The 21753-nt window shown below is 37.9% G+C and overlaps 1 protein-coding gene across 1 annotated transcript in view; it reads right to left on the bottom strand.

Annotated features, from left to right (window-relative positions):
• Positions 1–21753, bottom strand: part of LRP1B (LDL receptor related protein 1B) — a 2715774-nt gene that overhangs the window by 181637 nt on the left and 2512384 nt on the right. Inside the window, exons 77-78 of the mRNA XM_053698264.1 lie at positions 9647–9766; positions 4398–4639 (exon numbers count right to left, since the gene is read on the bottom strand). Of these exons, the coding sequence (XP_053554239.1) occupies positions 4398–4639; positions 9647–9766 (362 nt within the window). The remainder of the gene's footprint in view (positions 1–4397; positions 4640–9646; positions 9767–21753) is intronic.

Here is a 21753-nt window from a genome sequence, read left to right on the forward strand (position 1 = left end):
TGCCGCGGTCCTGAATACATTCGCCAAATTTATCAAGAAAGCTGTCAAAAAGCCACGCATCAAGTTGGGCGTGATGAGCAGCGGACTGTTGATAACTAACAGTCATCGATCTCACTGCTCTTCGGCTTATTCGCAGCTTTCTTGCTATACTGTCACTAAGCACCCACACTATACTATACTGTTTTACCCCCTAAACCGCTGCTCCCGGAGCCCCACGCAACTAAATAAAGTTATTAACCCCTAAACTGCCGCTCCCGGACCCCGCTGCAACTCTAATAAATGTATTAACCCCTAAACCGCCACTCCCGGAGCCACCGCAACTAAATAAAGTTATTAACCCCTAAACCGCAACTCCCGGACCCCGCCACCACTCTAATAAATGTATTAACCCCTAAACCGCCGCTCCCGGAGCCCACCGCCACCTACATTATATTTATTAACCCCTAATCTGCCCCCCTACACCGCCGCCACTATAATAAACATATTAACCCCTAAACCTAAGTCTAACCCTAACTTAAATCTAATTTAAAATAATTAAAAAAAAAATACTACAATTAAATAAATTATTCCTATTTAAAACTAAATACTTACCTGTAAAATAAACCCTAAGATAGCTACAATATAACTCATAATTACATTGTAGCTAGCTTAGGGTTTATTTTTATTTTACAGGCAAGTTTGTATTTATTTTAACTAGGTACAATAGTTATTAAATAGTTATTAACTATTTAATAATTACCTAGCAAAATAAATACAAAAGTACCTGTAAAATAAATCCTAACCTAAGTTACAATTACACCTAACACTACACTATAATTAAAATAATTAAATAAAATAACAACAATTAAATAAAACTAATTACAATGAAATAAAATTAACCAAAGTACAAAAAACCCTACTAAATTACAGAAAATAAAAAATAATTACAAGAATTTTAAACTAATTACACCTAATCTAATCCCCCTAATAAAATAAAAAAGCCCCCCAAAATAATAAAAATCCCTATCCTATACTAAATTACAAACAGCCCTTAAAAGGGATTTTTGTGAGGCATTGCCCCAAAGTAATCAGCTCTTTTACCTGTAAAAAAAATACAATACCCCCTCAACATTAAAACCCACCAACCACCCCTACTCTAAAACCCACCCAATCCCCCCTTAATAAAACCTAACACTAACCCCTTGAAGATCACCCTACCTTGAGCCATCTTCGCCCAGCCGGCACAAGTGGACCTCCAGAGGGGCAGAAGTCTTCATCTGATCCGGGCAGAAGAGGACCTCCAGATGGGCAGAAGGCTTCATCCAGGCAGCATCTTCTATCTTCATCCATCCGGAGTGGAGCGGGTCCATCTTAAAGCCAGCCGACACGCAGAATCCTCTTCTTCCAACGACTCCCAACGAATGTAGATTCCTTTAAATGATGTCATCCAAGATGGTGTCCCTTGAATTCCGATTGGCTGATAGGATTCTATCAGCCAATTGGAATTAAGGTAGGAAAAATCCTATTGGCTGATCTAATCAGCCAATAGGATTGAGCTTGCATTCTATTGGCTGATTGGAACAGCCAATAGAATGCAAGCTCAATTCTATTGGCTGATTGGATCAGCTAATAGGATTTTTCTTACCTTAATTCCGATTGGCTGATAGAATCCTATCAGCCAATCAGAATTCAAGGGATGCCATCTTGGATGACATCATTTAAAGGAACCTTCATTCGTCGGGAGTTGTCGGAAGAAGAGGATGCTCCACGTCGGCTGGCTTTAAGATGGACCCGCTCCGCTCCAGATGGATGAAGATAGAAGATGCCGCCTGCATGAAGCCCTCTGCCCGTCTGGAGGTCCTCTTCTGCCCGGATCGAATGAAGACTTCTGCCCCTCTGGAGGTCCACTTGTGCCCGGCTGGGTGAAGACGGCTCAAGGTAGGGTGATCTTCAAGGGTTTAGTGTTAGGTTTTAATAAGGGGGGATTGGGTGGGTTTTAGAGTAGGGTTGGGTGTGTGGGTGGTGGGTTTTAATGTTGGGGGTATTGTATTTGTTTTTTACAGGTAAAAGAGCTGATTACTTTGGGGCAATGCCCTGCAAAAAGCCCTTTTAAGGGCTATTTCTAATTTAGTATAGGGTAGGGATTTTTATTTTGTGGGGCTTTTTTATTTTATTAGGGGGATTAGATTAGGTGTAATTAGTTTAAAATTCTTGTAATTATTTTTTTATTTTCTGTAATTTAGTGGGGTTTTTTGTACTTTAGTTAATTTTATTTAATTGTAATTAGTTTTATTTATTTGTAGTTATTTTATATCATTTTAATTATATTGTAGTGTAGTGTTAGGTGTAATTGTAACTTAGGTTAGGTTTTATTTTACAGGTACTTTTGTATTTATTTTAATCAGGTAGCTATTAAATAGGTAATAACTATTTAATAACTATTCTACCTAGTTAAAATAAATACAAAGTTGCCTGTAAAATAAAAATAAAACCTAAGCTAGCTACAATGTAACTATTAGTTATATTGTAGCTATCTTAGGGTTTATTTTACAGGTAAGTATTTAGTTTTAAATAGAAATAATTTAGTTAATTATAGTAATATTTATTTAGAGTTATTTAAATTATATTTAAGTTAGGGGGGGTTTAGGGTAAGGGTTAGACTTAGGTTTAGGGCTTAATATGTTTATTATAGTGGCAGCAGTGTAGGGGGGCAGATTAGGGGTTAATAAATATAATGTAGGTGGCGTGGGCTCTGGGAGTGGTGGTTTAGGGGTTAAACTATTTATTTAGTTGCGGCGGGTCCGGGATCGGCAGGATAGGGGTGAATAACTTTATGTAGGTGGCGGCGGTATAGGGGGCGGCAGATTAGGGGTTTATAGGTATAATTTAGGTGGCGGCGGGGTCCAGGAGCGGCGGTTTAGGGGTTAATAAGTATAATGTAGGTGGTGGCGGCGGTGTAGGGGGGGGCAGATTAGGGGTGTAGACATTTACCATAGGAATCAATGGGATATCAGGCAGCAGCGAACATAAGCTTTCGCTGCTGTCAGACTCCCATTGATTCCTACGGCATCCACCCCCTCCAGGGCGGCGGATTGAAAACCAGGTACGCTGGGCCGGAAAAGTGGTGAGCGCACCTCGTAGTTATTTGATAACTTCCAAAAGTAGTCAGATTGTGCCGAACTTGCGTTCGGAACATCTGGAGTGACGTAAGCATCGATCTGTGTTGGACTGAGTCTGGTGGATCGTATGTTATGTCACTATATTCTACTTTTGCCGGTCTGTAGGGTTTGATAACTACGGCGAATCAGGCTCGCCACAAATACGCTGCGGAATTCCAGCGTATTTGCGGTTGACAGCTTGATAAATAGAGACCAATAAAGCTGCATTATCCATTGCAAAATTCTTCTCAGATAAGAAAGTGCATTATTATGGATCTTACAGCTTCTGCTTAATGTCCCTTTAATCAGTTCATTCTAAAGACCACTGGTAACCATTAATTATTTGGTGTCTCTATTTGCGTCAAATAAAATAAAAAAAATTATGCTTGAGTAGGAAGGCAAAAGAGAACTAGCAACCTTCTGCCTGATGGAGAAGGTCCAGTGTCACTGAAAAAAAAAATCTATCTTGACCTTATATATAATGAAAAATGGAACAGATAATACAAGTGTAAAAAGGAAATTTAAGTCAAAAGGTGCACTTCTTAATTATATAGCTTGGACTGCCTTGTGTGTATTTTGGAGTCACATTCACAGTAATCCTGTCTGAAGTTATCATGTGGTCCATGGTTTTAACATTCAACATAAAGGGACATGTACACTAGATTTTTCTTTGCATAAATATTTTGCAGAAGATTCATTTATATAGCTCATCTGGGAGTGTTTTTTGTAAAAAAAATATATATTTTTGCTGATTTTCAGACTTCTAACCAAGCCCCACAAGTTTTAGATGCATACTGATGTATACAGACTTCAGACTGTTTCTGTTTGTATAATGGGTCTTTTCATATGCAGGGGAGGGGGTGGTTCAGCTATCAGCCCCTTTCAGTGGGTGTCTCAGGCTTATCTCATTAACAGTGTTAAAAACAGTGACTGGTATAAAATATATGTGAAATTGCCTCTTTGGGTTTAAATGCCTTCTTATCTTATCAATTTATAAACAAAAAGCGAATACTCACAGAAAGCAATTACAAATTTACATTTTAGTACCTGCCTTTCCTGCTGCTAATTCTTGTTTACATATTTTTTAAGATAATACAAACATATTCATATTTCCATTATAGGTGGTAGAGAAAATTTTACAATACAATTAATATGTACTTTAATATGATCATACTTGCCATGATAAATAAATAAATATATGGATAGATAGACAGATGGGCAAACAGACATATTTATTTAACATTAATTAATTCAACTTACAATTAGTCCACTCTTTGCCTCTTTTCCTCTTCTACTCTTAAATGTGTTAAAGAAAATGCCCCCTGGGTTAAACTGAGTACTCCATATAATCATATTTCCTAGATGATACAAATCCATTCCTGTTATCCTGGAGTTATGCGCAATATGAGATATTTGGTGGTGCTCCACATTATAACTGAATGGATACCTAAAAGCGACTATTTCAGTGTCATTGGCAACGTAAAGTATTTGATCTTCTGAGTCTAAAATAATAAAGATAATATTATGCAATTACTTTTTTTATAAACGCAAAAATAAATAAAGCATACAAAACAACACTTTATATAAACAAAATGCAAAATGTTATTGTAAAAGCAATAAAACAAGATTGATAATATTTTCCTCATATTTTTTTCAGTTAGCATCTGTTGTATTCCCAACTTGAATTTACTACAGTAAATCACAAGGAAATTGTTATATAAAAAAATGCTTGCTGACATTCAGAGTTGTATATTACATGCTCAGGATCCCAGTTATCATAAAGAATGATTGATTATTTTTAAGCTGTCTAATTATCTTTGGTTTGTTGATTTAGTAATGCTACAGTTTGCCAAACTTTCCCTGTAATTTGAGATTCAAAATAAATAAAAAATGGTGCCACATCAATCATTAAATAATATCTACTTTAGAGAAATCATATTCTTACATATTATTTAATTTATCCTCTATGTAAATAACGTATCCTTGAATGTAAATAATATATTTAATTATTTATTTGTTTTGTAACTCAGACTTCCAATCCTTAGTATCCTGTAAGTTTTCAATTTAAGATATCGGGGTCAATTTACTAAGTGTCGGGCGGACACGATTTGCTGTAGAATATGCTGTTGGCATTTAACATTGCACAAGCATTTATTGTGAAATGCTTGTGCAATGCCACCCCCTGCACATTGGTGTCAATTAACCCGATCATATCATTTCGGGATGACTTCAGCTTCTTAACTTAAGTTTTCGGCGAGCTGGAAACTTTGGGCGGAGAAAGCAGCATTTACTACTTATTAAATCTCCCCCATCACCTCTACTTTGCTTTATGCTTATAGGTACAGTCTACTCCAGAATTGTTATTGTTTAAAAAGATAGATAATCCCTTTATTACCCATTCCCCGGTTTTGCATAACAAACATGGTTATATTAATATACCTTTTACCTCTGTGAATACCTTGTATCTAAGCCTCTTTTGACAGCCTCCTGATCACATTGCTATTATCTATTGACTTGCATTTTAGCCAATTACTCATAAATAACTGCAAGGATGTGAGCACAATGTTATCTATATGGCCCACATTAATTAGCAGTCTCTTGTTGTGAAAAGCTAATATAAAAGCATGTGATAAAAAGGCTGTCTGTAGTGGCTTACGAACAGGCAGACATTTAGAGGTTTAAATGTTATAAAGTATATTAATATAACAATGTTGGTTGTGCAAAGCTGGGGAATGGGTGGTAAAGGCATTGAGGCCTAGTTATCAAGCCGTCAACCTCAAATACGCTGGAATTCCACAGCGTATTTGTGGCAAGGCTGATTCGCCTTAGTTATCAAAGGCTAGAGACCAGCAAAAGTAGAATTTTGTGACGTAAGCTTCGATCTGCCGGACTCAGTCCGACACAGATCGATTCTTACGTCACTCCAGATGTTCCGCACACAAGTTCGGCACAATCTGACTACTTTTGCTAGTTATCAAAAAACTAGCAGGTACGCTCGGCACTTTTCCGGCCCAGCGTACCTGGTTTTCAAACCGCCACCCTGGAGGCGGCGGATCCCATAGGAATCAATGGGAGTCTGACCATAGCGAAAGTACAAGTTCGCTGCTGCCAGACATCCCATTGATTCCTATGGGAACTGTCTACACCTAACACCCTAACATGTACCCCGAGTCTAAACACCACTAATCTGTCCCCCCTACCCCGCCGCAACTAAATAAAGTTATTAGCCCCTAAACCGCCGCTCCCGGAGCCCACCGCAAGCTACTCTATACATATTAACCCCTAAACCGCCACTCCCTGACCCCGCCGCAACTATAATAAATGTATTAATCCCTAAACCACCGCTCCCGGAGCCCACCGCAACCTATATTAAATTTATTAACCCCTAATCTGCCCCCCCTACACCGTCGCCACCTATAATACATTTATTAACCCCTATCCTGCCCCCCACTACACCGCCGCCACTGTAATAAAATTATTAACCCCTAAACCTAAGTCTAACACTAACCCTAACACCCCCCTAACTTAAATATTAATTAAATAAATCTAAATAATATTTCTCTTATTAACTAAATTAATCCTATTTAAAACTAAATACTTACTTTTAAAATAAACCGTAATATAGCTACAATATAAATAATAATTATATTGTAGCTATCTTAGGATTTATTTTTATTTTACAGGTAACTTTCAATTTATTTTAACTAGGTACAATAGCTATTAAATAGTTATTAGCTATTTAATAGCTTACCTAGCTAAAATAAAGAGAAATTTACCTGTAAAATAAAAACTAACCTAAGTTACAATTACACCTAACACTACACTATACTTTAATAAATTATTCCTATTTAAAACTAAATACTTACCTGTAAAATAAACCCTAAGATAGCTACAATGTAATTAATAATTTTAAGTTATTAAATAGTTATTAACCAATCAGCCAATCAGATTGAGCTTGCATTCTATTGGCTGATCGAAACAGCCAATAGAATGCAAGCTCAATCTGATTGGATCAGCCAATCGGATTTAACTTGAATCTGATTGGCTGATTCAATCAGCCAATCAGATTTTTCCTACCTTAATTCCGATTGGCTGATAGAATCCTATCAGCCAATCGGAATTGAAGGGACGCCATCTTGGATGACGTCCCTTAAAGGAGCCTTCATTCGTCGGTAGTCCATCGGTAAAGAAGGATGTTCCGCGTCGGCGGGATGAAGATTCAAGACCCGGCTTGGAAGATGACATCGCCAGATAGAAGACTTCTTCAGCACCTCTTGGAAGATGACATTGCCTGGATGGAAAACTTTTTCAGCGCCGCTTGGAGGATCACTTCATCGGAAGGAAGATTTCTTCAGCGCCGCTTGGAGGATCACTTCTGCCGGTCCGGGTCTCCTCTTCAGTTCCATCGGTGGCTCGACTGAGTGAAGACGACTAAAGGTAGGATGATCTTCAGGGGATTAGTGTTAGGTTATTTTAAGGGGGGTTTTAATGTTGGGGGGGTTGTATTTTTCTTTTACAGGCAAAAGAGCTGAATTCTTTGGGGCATGCCCCACAAATGGCCCTTTTAAGGGCTGGTAAGGTAAAATAGCTTTGAACTTTAATTTAGAATAGGGTAGGGCATTTTTTTATTTTGGGGGGGTTTGTTATTTTATTAGGGGGCTTAGATTAGATGTAAGTAGCTTAAAATTTTTGTAATATTTTTAAAATGTTTGTAACCTATTTTTTTTTATTTTTTGTACTTTAGTTAGTTTATGTAATTGTATTTAATTGTAGTTATTTGTAGGTAATTTATTTAATTTATTTAATGATAGTGTAGTGTTAGGTTTAATTGTAACTTAGGTTAGGATTTATTTTACAGGTAATTTTGTATTTATTTTAGCTTGGTAGTTATTAAATAGTTAATAACTATTTAATAACTATTCTAACTAGCTAAAATAAATACAAAGTTACCTGTAAAATAAAAATAAATCCTAAGATAGCTACAATATAATTTTTATTTATATTGTAGCTATATTAGGGTTTATTTTAAAAGGTAAGTATTTAGTTTTAAATAGGAATAATTTATTAAAGTATAGTGTAGTGTTAGGTGTAATTGTAACTTAGGTTAGTTTTTATTTTACAGGTAAATTTCTCTTTATTTTAGCTAGGTAGCTATTAAAAAGTTAATAACTATTTAATAGCTATTGTACCTAGTTAAAATAAATTGAAATTTGCCTGTAAAATAAAAATAAATCCTAAGATAGCTACAATATAATTATTATTTATATTGTATCTATCTTAGGGTTTATTTTACAGGTAAGTATTTAGTTTTAAATAGGATTAATTTAGTTCATAATAAAAATATTATTTAGATTTATTTAATTAATATTTAAGTTAGGGGCGTGTTAGGGTTAGTGTTAGACTTAGGTTTAGGGGTTAATAAATTTATTACAGTGGCGGCGGTGTAGTGGGGGGCAGGATAGGGGTTAATAAATTTATTATAGGTGGCGACGGTGTAGGGGGGGCAGGATAGGGGTTAATAGGTATAATGTAGGTGGCAGCGGTGTCCGGGAGCGGCAGTTTAGGGGTTAATACATTTATCAGAGTTGCGGCAGGGTCTAGGAGCAGCGGTTTAGGGGTTAATATATTTATCAGAGTTGCGGCAGGGTCTAGGAGCGGCGGTTTAGGGGTTAATAACTTTATTTAGTTGCGTTGGGCTCCGGGGGCGCTGGTATAGGGGGTAGAACAGTGTAGTTAGTGTGAGTGCTTAGTGACAGGCTAGCAATAAAGCTGGGAAAAAGCCGAAGAGCAGCGAGATCGGATGAGTGATAACTCTCACAGTCCGCTGCTCATCGCCCCGTGGCTTTTTGACAGCTTTATTTGATAACTTAGGTGAAATTTTTCAGGTCCGTGGCGGCGATGTTAGGCGAGCTTAGGCGGGCGTATTGGGCCGGCGAAGGCAGGAAAGTTGACACGTTGATAACTACCCCCCATTATCTATCTTTTTGAACAATAACAATTTTGGTGTTGACTGTCCCTTTAAATATATTTAACTAGCTTTGTGCAGCCCACAAAATTTTGTTTTGGACTAGATTTTTGTTCCGACTATTCAGGGAAATTTGTTACCCTGAATATTCGGTTACTGCACTATTTGGTTTAATTGAATTTTCGTTAAACATTTACATATATTTTTTTAAAAAGAATGTTAATGTTTTTAAAGTTACAGATGAAAAGTTCATCCGTTGCTTCAATATTTACCCTAATGTGTTCTCTAGAGCATTCATTAAAACGCAATGAAAATCCCTTTTCATAAAGAATGTTCATTGGTCTGAAAACAAATGCACATTTCTACTAGCTAACATGACACTGTCATTCCTAAAAAACACACAATCCTCTCTCTGCTGAGCAAAATTAAATTATAAAATGCTGAACATAGTCAAACTGTTAATTTGCATTTATATAGAATATAATATTACCAGTATATAAACATTATTTTATTTCTACAACTAAGACACCAAACCATGGTTTACCTTTTGCAATACAGCTTCTATTTTTTTCAATAAAATTTCTGTCACATTTGCATCTGTATGAGCCTTTTAAGTTGGTACAATGATGAGAACAGCTGTCCAGCAGCAAACACTCATTAACATCTGCAATAAACAGAACCAATATTATTTATCATGGTCACATTTTGTATATATAGTACTGGAAAATAAGTCTACATAGCAAAACATGAATGGTGTATAAATTTGAATCAAGGTAAAACACAAACGTGAAGACAAAAATACTCTAAGACTTCCTTGAACAATGCAATTGAACCATGTGAGTTTTTTTTATAACATTCAGGGCCGTCTTTAATATTGATTGGACCCTGGGCAAAAAATTTCTTGGGCCCCACCCCATGCAATTTCGCTCTCCACTCCAACATCCCAAAAAACAACTAACTCTTTTTTTTTTTTTTTAATTATTAGCCCAGAAGTGGATAATCCACTGCTGAGCTAATCATTTAAAAAAAAAAAAATTGCAATATGTGAAACTGGACCTAAGCAGTACTAATAAGTAAATAAATATATATAAATTCCTCCACTGTGGATTCATTTAATATTCTTTTGAATGTGATTCTGGTATGAGGTTAGCTGGTTAAGAGATTTAGGGCAGCCAACAGGAGCAAAGCAAGGAAAAGGAGGAATCATGGAGGTGCAGACAAATATAAAGTTTACTGACTGGAACAGCAGAACTACTATGGGAAGCTGTAAAATCTGAGACAGAGAAAAAACAAAAACTATAAAAATAAACTTTACATTAATGTGTGAAGTATCAGCATGACGCTATACATCAGCCACACCAGCACATGTCTCTTCTTTGCTAGGAACAAGTTCCCTCTCATCCTGAACTAGACAATGCTGCATGGGGAGGGGCGTGTGTGCACTCACTTATTCTTCCCACTGACACCTTTCTACAAAGCACTATTCCCCTAACAAACTTCAGTTAGTTGATCTTAGGGCCACAGCAGAAAGAGCAGGGCTAATGGGACCAGTAGACTGGATGCTGTCTGTCCAAGGCTGCATGGATACAGTGTGAGATGAGTCACACAGCCTCAAGACTGAAGAGAGCAGTGTATGCAGCTGCACAGATGCTCAAATCCTCATGTGCCTGCCGCTCCAGCTTTCTGCTGCATGCGCCTACAGTCAGCCCTACCCAGAAACAATCCCCACCACCAGAGCAGTTACCTGGTAACAGCGGTAACCCGAGTAGGACCTTTTCTGATGCAGTGGGAAATGGCTGGATGCCGAGTTAGGGCTTTGCATTCAGTGCTGCACAGTGCACATCTAAAACAGCACATGGCACTAGCTTGGCATGTCACATGACACCGGCACGGTCTGGCACAGTTTTAAAAAAAAATATAAGCAGAGTACTTTGAACTGTGACAGTATTAGGACTGAATGTGTGTGTGTTCCCCATGTCACATCAGCAGTCTGGTATGAACCATAAAAAAAAAAAATTTTTTTTTTAGGACTCTTGGGCCCCTCAACAGAAACTGGGCCCAGGGCAGCTGCCCCTTTTGCCCTGTGTTAAAGACGGTCCTGATAACATTTCTCATTTCTCCTATCATTGCCGATCCAACTGCAAGAATATGACTATTAAAATAACTTGCAACGTTGGGATTTGACACATCAAAAAAAAAAAAATATATCAAATACAAAAACTTTTAGTGTTATACACTCTACAAAAAAACCTAAAATAAATAAATAATGGTATCTCTTCAAATGTTTGGGGCTAGATTACAAGTGGCACACTAATGATTGCACGCACTATAACCAATTTCACTTGACTGCGCTACCATTAGCACACAACTATAATATTACATGTCCATGCTAAAGAGAATTTACCAAAAAAGGATTAGTGTACCAAACATCGCTCAAGCGTAGCCTATACTTTAAACTGATATTGCAACTGTGCCTATTTTCATTGTTATTACAAGTTGAAAGTTATATTTTGTGCTTGAGTGAAAGCTGAAACTGCATTAGAATATTTAGCAAGACTTCAGACCTGAAGTAAACTGCAAGGGTTAATTATTTTAGTTGCACAAAACACATTAAAATAAAGTATTACAAACATATATACACTTTTTAATAAAAATAGATACTTTTAATTTTGCTTAGTATGTTATATGGTATATGGAAAAGTGTTTGAATGGAAAGGCATATATATATATATATATATATATATATATATATATTATAAAAAAATGTCCATTTGTTATTATATATATATATATATATATATATATATATATTATATATAAAATGGACATTTTTTATATTATATATATATATATATAATAAAAATAATGTCCATTTTATATATAGTATATATATATATATATATATATATATATATATATATATATATATATATATATATATATATATATATATATATACACACACACACACACACACACACACACACATTTTCCTTTATATACAATATTTATTTATTGGATATATATATATATATATATATATATATATATATAAAGTGAAAATAAAATTGTGCTTATAAAAGTGATATAGGTAACAAATACTCACGGTATACAGTCCTTTGGTTCAAATTGAGACAGTCCATTATTTGAGGGTAAATCTTCAACAATGATCCTCAAAGGAAAATAAAGTTGAAATAGTGTAAATCCATATATAATTTTTATAATATCACACAGGGCCTGGGCCTTGAAAAAGCTGAACTTGGTCAACGAAACGTACATCGGTGTATACACGCAGACTATACTATTCACCAGGAGGGGGTTAACATTATTAGATGGTGAGGCTCGATATCAACTGTGTTTTTGTAGTTCCATATCAAAGGACTTGCATACACGTTGTGTGGCTATGTGCCGATAGCTGCTATAACCTTAGTGATGTTTGTCTGTTTTTATATCTTGCATTAAATTGTATGCGATTTTACCAGGAGTTTCACTTGATGAGCGCCTACCCTAGAGCTAGTTGTAGCTCAACCCTACGTGAATAGGATCGACTTGGGTGTGATATTATAACAGATTATTTATGGATTTACACTATGTCAACTTTCTTTTCCTTTCAGGATCATTGTTAAAGATTTACCCTCAATAAAGGACTGTCTCAATTTGTGCCAAAAGACTGTATACCCTGAGTATTTGTTTATGGTCGGTACAGATTCGCTACCTATATCACATTTATAAGCACATTTTTATTTTCGCTTTTTACATTTTTTGTGTTTAACATTGTGACACTTTATATATATATATATATATATATATATATATATATATATATATATATATATATATATATATATATATATATATATATACACACACACACAAATACACACACACACACACACATATATATATATATATTTTTTTTTCTTTTATATGAAGAACATTGGAATGTAAAGTATTCATAACCCACTTCAGATTTAGTGTAGTTTGTCAAACAAGGTGTCGGGTTAGCGCATGGGCGATAACAGTATACAGGGAGAAGTTAGTGCAGTTGTGATATCGGAAGTCCTGAAGTTAGCGTACATTGGATTTTTGTATGCATGCTTTTTACTTTCAACTTGTACTACATGTGCTAACCTGACCGTGGTAAAAAATTTATTTGAGCGTAGTTAGTGTGTGAGCAAAGAAGTTATTTAGTGTGCCACTTGTAATCTGACCTTTAATAAATCACTGTGTAGCATTTACATTTCAAATACCCAACGTGAGGTCAGAAAAAGAAGAAAAAAACATAACTTATTTGACAGAAAGCAGGGTAAAATGTCAGAGTTATAAAAACTCATTCTTTAGACATAAATTACTTATAAGTCTAAAATCAAGTTATTATGGTCGCAAAAAAACATAATTTATGCTTACCTGATAAATTCCTTTCTCCTGTAGTGTGGTCAGTCCACGGGTCATCATTACTTCTGGGATATTAACTCCTCCCCAACAGGAAGTGCAAGAGGATCACCCAGCAGAGCTGCTATATAGCTCCTCCCCTCTACGTCACACCCAGTCATTCGACCGAGAACCAACGAGAAAGGAGAAGCTAAAGGGTGCAGTGGTGACTGGAGTACAATTTAAAAATTTAGACCTGCCATAAAAAACAGGGCGGGCCGTGGACTGACCACACTACAGGAGAAAGGAATTTATCAGGTAAGCATAAATTATGTTTTCTCCTGTTAAGTGTGGTCAGTCCACGGGTCATCATTACTTCTGGGATACCAATACCAAAGCTAAAGTACACGGATGACGGGAGGGACAGGCAGGATCTTATACGGAAGGAACCACTGCCTGAAGAACCTTTCTCCCAAAAACAGCCTCCGAAGAAGCAAAAGTGTCAAATTTGTAAAATTTGGAAAAAGTATGAAGAGAAGACCAAGTTGCAGCCTTGCAAATCTGTTCAACAGAGGCCTCATTCTTAAAGGCCCAAGTGGAAGCCACAGCTCTAGTAGAATGAGCTGTAATTCTTTCAGGAGGCTGCTGTCCAGCAGTCTCATAAGCTAAACGTATTATGCTACGAAGCCAAAAAGAGAGAGGTAGCAGAAGCTTTTTGACCTCTCCTCTGACCAGAATATACGACAAACAGGGAAGACGTTTGTTGAAAATCTTTAGTTGCCTGTAAATAAAATTTCAGAGCACGGACTACATCCAGATTGTGTAGAAGACGTTCCTTCTTTGAAGAAGGATTAGGACACAAGGATGGAACAACAATCTCTTGATTGATATTCCTGTTAGTGACCACCTTAGGTAAGAACCCAGGTTTAGTACGCAGAACTACCTTGTCTGAATGAAAAATCAGATAAGGAGAATCACAATGTAAAGCAGATAACTCAGAGACTCTCCGAGCTGAGGAAATAGCCATTAAAAACAGAACTTTCCAAGATAACAGCTTGATATCAATGGAATGAAGGGGTTCAAACGGAACACCCTGTAAAACGTTAAGAACTAAATTTAAGCTCCATGGTGGAGCAACAGTTTTAAACACAGGCTTAATCCTGGCCAAAGCCTGGCAAAAAGCCTGAACGTCTGGAACTTCTGACAGACGCTTGTGTAAAAGAATGGACAGAGCTGAGATCTGTCCCTTTAAGGAACTAGCAGATAAACCCTTTTCTAAACCTTCTTGTAGAAAGGATAATATCCTAGGAATCCTAACTTTACTCCATGAGTAACTCTTGGATTCGCACCAATGTAAGTATTTACGCCATATTTTATGGTAAATCTTTCTGGTAACAGGCTTCCTAGCCTGTATTAAGGTATCAATAACTGAAAAAACCATGCTTTGATAAAATCAAGCGTTCAATTTCCAAGCAGTCAGCTTCAGAGAAATTAGATTTTGATGTTTGAAAGGACCCTGAATTAGAAGGTCCTGTCTCAGAGGCAGAGACCAAGGTGGACAGGATGACATGTCCACTAGGTCTGCATACCAGGTCCTGCGTGGCCACGCAGGCGCTATAAGAATCACCGATGCTCTCTCCTGTTTGATTTTGGCAATCAATCGAGGAAGCATCGGGAAGGGTGGAAACACATAAGCCATCCCGAAGGTCCAAGGTGCTGTTTAAGCATCTATCAGGACCGCTCCCGGATCCCTGGATCTGGACCCGTAACAAGGAAGCTTGGCGTTCTGTCGAGACGCCATGAGATCTATCTCTGGTTTGCCCCAACGTCGAAGTATTTGGGCAAAGACCTCCGGATGAAGTTCCCACTCCCCCGGATGAAAAGTCTGACGACTTAGGAAATCCGCCTCCCAGTTCTCCACTCCCGGGATGTGGATTACTGACAGGTGGCAAGAGTGAAACTCTGCCCAGCGAATTATCTTTGATACTTCCATCATCGCTAGGGAGCTTCTTGTCCCTCCTTGATGGTTGATGTAAGCTACAGTCGTGATGTTGTCCGACTGAAACCTGATGAACCCCCGAGTTGTTAACTGGGGCCAAGCCAGAAGAGCATTGAGAACTGCTCTCAATTCCAGAATGTTTATAGGCAGGAGACTCTCCTCCTGAGTCCATGATCCCTGAGCCTTCAGAGAATTCCAGACAGCGCCCCAACCTAGTAGGCTGGCGTCTGTTGTTACAATTGTCCAATCCGGCCTGCTGAATGGCATCCCCCTGGACAGATGTGGCCGAGAAAGCCACCATAGAAGAGAATTTCTGGTCTCTTGATCCAGATTCAGAGTAGGGGACAAAGGGTACTATGTCCATTGCCGCTACCATTAAGCCGATCACCTCCATGCATTGAGCTACTGACGGGTGTTGAATGGAATGAAGGACACGGCATGCATTTTGAAGCTTTGTTAACCTGTCTTCTGTCAGGTAAATCTTCATTTCTACAGAATCTATAAGAGTCCCCAAGAAGGGAACTCTTGTGAGTGGAAAGAGAGAACTCTTCTTTTCGTTCACCTTCCATCCATGCGACCTTAGAAATGCCAGTACTAACTCTGTATGAGACTTGGCAGTTTGAAAGCTTGAAGCTTGTATCAGAATGTCGTCTAGGTACGGAGCTACCGAAATCCCTCGCGGTCTTAGTACCGCCAGAAGAGCACCCAGAACCTTTGTGAAGATTCTTGGAGCCGTAGCCAATCCGAATGGAAGAGCTACAAACTGGTAATGCCTGTCTAGGAAGGCAAACCTTAGATACCGGTAATGATCTTTGTGAATCGGTATGTGAAGGTAAGCATCCTTTAAATCCACTGTGGTCATGTACTGACCCTTTTGGATCATGGGTAGGATTGTCCGAATAGTTTCCATTTTGAACGATGGAACTCTTAGGAATTTGTTTAGGATCTTTAAATCCAAGATTGGTCTGAAGGTTCCCTATTTCTTGGGAACCACAAACAGATTTGAGTAAAACCCCTGTCCGTGTTCCGACCGCGGAACCGGATGGATCACTCACATTAGAAAAAGATCTTGTACACAGCGTAGAAACGCCTCTTTCTTTATTTGGTTTGTTGACAACCTTGACAGATGAAATCTCCCTTTTGGGGGAGAGGATTTGAAGTCCAGAAGATATCCCTGAGATATGATCTCTAACGCCCAGGGATCCTGGACATCTCTTGCCCAAGCCTGGGCGAAGAGAGAAAGTCTGCCCCCCACTAGATCCGTTCCCGGATCGGGGGCCCTCACTTCATGCTGTCTTAGGGGCAGCAGCAGGTTTTCTGGCCTGCTTGCCCTTGTTCCAGAACTGGTTGGGTCTCCAGCCTTGTCTGTAGTGAGCAGCAGCTCCTTCCTGTTTTGGTGCAGAGGAAGTTGATGCTGCTCCTGCCTTGAAATTACGAAAGGAACGAAAATTAGACTGTCTAGCCCTAGGTTTGGCTCTGTCTTGAGGTAGAGCATGGCCCTTACCTCCAGTAATGTCAGCGATAATTTCTTTCAAACCGGGCCCGAATAAGGTCTGCCCTTTGAAAGGTATGTTAAGTAATTTAGATTTAGAAGTAACGTCAGCTGACCAGGATTTTAGCCACAGTGTTCTGCGTGCCTGAATGGCGAATCCGGAATTCTTAGCCGTAAGTTTAGTTAAATGTACTACGGCATCTGAAACAAATGAATTAGCTAGCTTAAGAGAGTTTTAAGCTTGTTTGAAATCTCATCTATAGTCATTGAGTCAAGAGTCTCTTCCAGAGACTCGGACCAAAAAGCGGCCGCGGCCGTGACAGACGCAATACATGCAAGGGGTTGCAATATAAAACCTTGTTGCACAAACATTTTCTTAAGGTAACCCTCTAATTTTTTATCCATTGGATCTGAAAAGGCACAGCTATCCTCCACTGGGATAGTGGTACGCTTAGCCAGAGTAGAAACCGTTCCCTCCACCTTAGGGACCGTCTGCCATAAGTCCCGTGTGGTGGCGTCTATTGGGAACATTTTTCTAAATACAGGAGGGGGGGAAAAGGGTACACCGGGCCTATCCCACTCCTTAGTAATTATCTCTGTAAGCCTCTTAGGTATAGGAAATACGTCAGTACTTGCCGGTACCGCATAGTATCTATCCAGCCTACATAATTTCTCTGGGATTGCAACGGTGTTACAATCATTCAGAGCCGCTAATACCTCCCCTAGCAGTACACGGAGGTTTTCCAGCTTAAACTTAAAGTTAGAAATGTCTGAATCCACTCTATTGGGATCAGAACCGTCACCTGCAGATTGAAGCTCTCCGTCCTCATGTTCTGCATACTGTGACGCAGTATCTGACATGGCCCTAATATTATCAGCGCACTCTGTTCTCATCCCAGAGTGATCACGCTTACCTCTAAGTTCTGGTAATTTAGACAAAACTTCAGTCATAACATTAGCCATGTCCTGTAATGTGATTTGTAATGGCCGCCCTGAAGTACTCGGCATTACAATATCACGCACCACCCGAGCGGGAGATGCAGGTACTGACACGTGAGGCAAGTTAGTCGGCATAACTTTCCCCTCGTTGTTTGGTGAATGATGTTCAATTTGTACAGATTGACTTTTATTTAAAGTAGCATCAATGCAATTAGTACATAAATTTCTATTGGGCTCCACTTTGGCTTTAGCACATATAGCACAGAGATATTCCTCTGAGTCAGACATGTTTAACACACTAGCAATAAACTAGCAGACTTGGAAATACTTTTCAACTCAATTTACAAGTAATATGAAAAAACGTACTGTGCCTTTAAGAAGCACAGAAAAAAAAGTTATGACAGTTGAATAACAATGAACCGGAGAAATTATAAATTCAGATTCTTTCCGGTAAAAACACAATTTAGCAAAGGATTGCTCCCATAGTAATGAATAACAAACCCTTACATAGCAGAAAAAAAGTACATAATAAAAATGTTTTTTATCACAGTCAAAGCACAATCTCACAGGTCTGCTGTGAGTGATTACCTCCCTCAAAATAACTTTTGAAGACCCTTGAGCTCTGTAGAGACGAACCGGATCATGCAGGGAAGAAAACAGACTTGTGACTGAATTTCTGATGCGTAGCAAAAGCGCCAAAATAGGCCCCTCCCCCTCACACACATCAGTGAGGGAGATCAGTAAACTGTCTTAAATTAAATAAAACTACCGCCAAGTGGAAAAAAACAGTGCCCAAAACAATTTTTCACCCAGTACCTCAGATAATTAAACGATTTAACATGCCAGCAAAACGTTTAACATCAATAAATGAAGTGTCATTAGAAAGCCTGTTGCTAGTCGTTCCCACTGCAAGTTAGGCTAAAAAAAAATTATGCATACAGTATTATCCCAGTGAAGTACCATTCCCCAGAATACTGAAATGTAAATATACATACATGACATCCTGATACCAGTTGCTACTACTGCATTTAAGGCTGAACTTACATTATATCGGTATTGGCAGTATTTTCTCAGTCAATTCCATTCCTCAGAAAATAATATGCTGCTACATACCTCATTGCAGGTGAACCTGCCCGCTGTCCCCTGATCTGAAGTTTACCTCACTCCTCAGATGGCCGAGAACAGCAAAATGATCTTAACTACGCCGGCTAAAATCCTCTTGCACTTCCTGTTGGGGAGGAGTTAATATCCCAGAAGTAATGATGACCCGTGGACTGACCACACTTAACAGGAGAAATGATACAATGATGTTTGATAAAAAGAGGATTTAAAAAAAAGCTACAGTTAAAATATTCTGGACTGTTTAATGTTAAAACTATGCTATAAAGGTGAGTGTAACTTTGGACCATATGATGATATTTATTTGGCAGATTTGTAGGCACTCTCAGTGACTGGAAATGCCTAAAATTAAATCAGCTGTATCCCCAACTAGAATATACAACAGTATATTTGGATATTTGGATATACAGTATATTTGTGTGTGTGTGTATATATATATATATATAGGATGTATATATAGGATGTTTGCAGACAGGTTAAGACGCATTTGCAGCTTAATCTCAACTTAAAGTTAGGGCACATTTTGTAGGAGAGGTTTTTTGGGAGTTAAAATTACAAATATTTGTCTGTATGTTGCTGCAGTCTGAAATTTAATAAGCAACAGTGCCTTATCAACCTGTCTGCAACCTCAGATTTTGTGGTTGTCAAGCATCCTGGACTCATTTGTTATGACTGACAAGCCCTGCTCTTGTGTTATTAGTTTTAGGGCCACCCAAGCATTTGTTTGTGTCAATGTTGAATTCTCAAAGCAGATTAATGCATCAAAGGCCTTGAAGGGAAACTTTATTGCACAGGCCTTGCTAAATGTGTGTTCATGTTTGTATGTCTTGGACACACAATTTCAGTCCTAATATACAGATAAATCTAAATTCTACATTAATCTATTAGGGTGTGTTAAATAACATTATTTATTGAAACCACCTATACTTAGTAACACTACCTGAAATTACAGGTCTTTAGTGGTTAATGACTTGTCAGCACAAGCACTGATATGTGACTTTTAGAAAAAAAATAATTAATAAACAAGCTATCCCAGATAACTGTTATAATAGTTAAAATGAGCCTAGGGGGCCTATTTATCATGGTGCGAGCGGACATGATCCGATATTGACGGATCATGTCTGCTGCACATCGATAAATGCTGACAGCATACGCTGACGGCATTTATCATTGCACCAGCAGTTCTGGTGAACTGCTGGTGCAATGCCGCCCCCTGCAGATTTGCAGCCAATCGGCCACTAGCAGGGGGTGTCAATCAACCCGATCGTATTTGATCGGGTTGATTTGTGGCGATTTCTGTCCGCCACCTCAGAGCAGGCGGACAGGTTATGGAGCAGCAGTCTTTAAAGCCTTCAGGCTCACCGGAAACACAGGGCATCAAGCTCCGTACGGCGCTTGATAAATATGCCCCTAGATGTGCTGATTTTATCCATAGGCTGATTTAAAGTGATACCAATACGGAATAGAAAGCCCATCTGCTTATGCCCTGATTGATTAACTATGACAGTTTCCTTTTTAGTGTGAGGGCAACGTAATTTTATCTAAAGCACAGAAGAATTTTAAACTGATAGGATCCCTATCAAATTAAGATAATCTGCCACATCTGCTTACAGGCAAGAAAATATAGTAATCAAGATGAAAAGGCTAAAATATGTTCTAAAATAGTTAAAATGTAAAGAATAATTTTTGCAATATACTTCCATTAGCAAAATGTTTCTAGTAAGATGCTGTGAGCGCCCTTGCACCTTTATTCAAACACTACACCTTGTATGACATAAATTATGTACCCACAGACACAATAAACACCAAGGACAACTCTCTGAGCTTGCATAGTAATACACGGCTCTTAGAGCATGAGTGCACATGCTACAAAAAATAAAAAACAGCAATAACATTTACCAGAAAGTCTATTGCAAAAAATGTTTCTACTAATTAAAATACTCCCACGTACATTTTAATTTTGTCCTTTCTATCCCTTTAGCATATGAGTATTATGTCCCTTTAAAGTACTTGACAGTGATGCAGCATAACAGTAAAAAGCTGACAAGAAAATATCACCTGAGCATCTTTATGTAAAAAAAGGAAGATATTTTAACGCACAATTTCTTCAGCTCACCAGACTAACTGATGTGTAAACAGTTATACTTCAGCTGTTGCCCAGCAGAAAGTAATGTGCTGAGGTAATGTTTTGCCTTTGCTGTGATCTCATGAGATTTCAGTGAAATCTCATGAGATTTCATAGAGCTTTCTTAAACTGAATAGGAAAATAACATGACTGTGCCTGCACATACCAGATGCACACTCCCTTGCAAGTCCTGACTGGCTGCTTAAAGTCACAGTAGGGTGTGGAATTTGAGGTAAAATATCTTCCTTTTTTACATAAAGATGTTTAGGTGATATTTTCTAGTCAGCTTTTTACAGCTATGGGTATCATGTACCATTACAACATTTGGGTATCATGTACCATTACAACATTTGGGTATCATGTACCATTAAGCATTAATATAACATTATTTAAGCAATATTTAATTCTGTTTATGAACATGCATTTTTGAAATATACTCTTTTTGTTTTACACTAATTCAATTATACATTTATGAAGCATATTAGGGAAAGTACATGCTTAATAGATAGTCTTTAACAAAATTAATATACTTATACACACACACATATACATACAGTATATACTGTATATATGTTCATATACATATACACAATATATCACTATATA

This window comes from Bombina bombina, chromosome 1 (genome assembly GCF_027579735.1).
Source record: "Bombina bombina isolate aBomBom1 chromosome 1, aBomBom1.pri, whole genome shotgun sequence".
Classification (NCBI taxonomy): domain Eukaryota; kingdom Metazoa; phylum Chordata; class Amphibia; order Anura; family Bombinatoridae; genus Bombina; species Bombina bombina.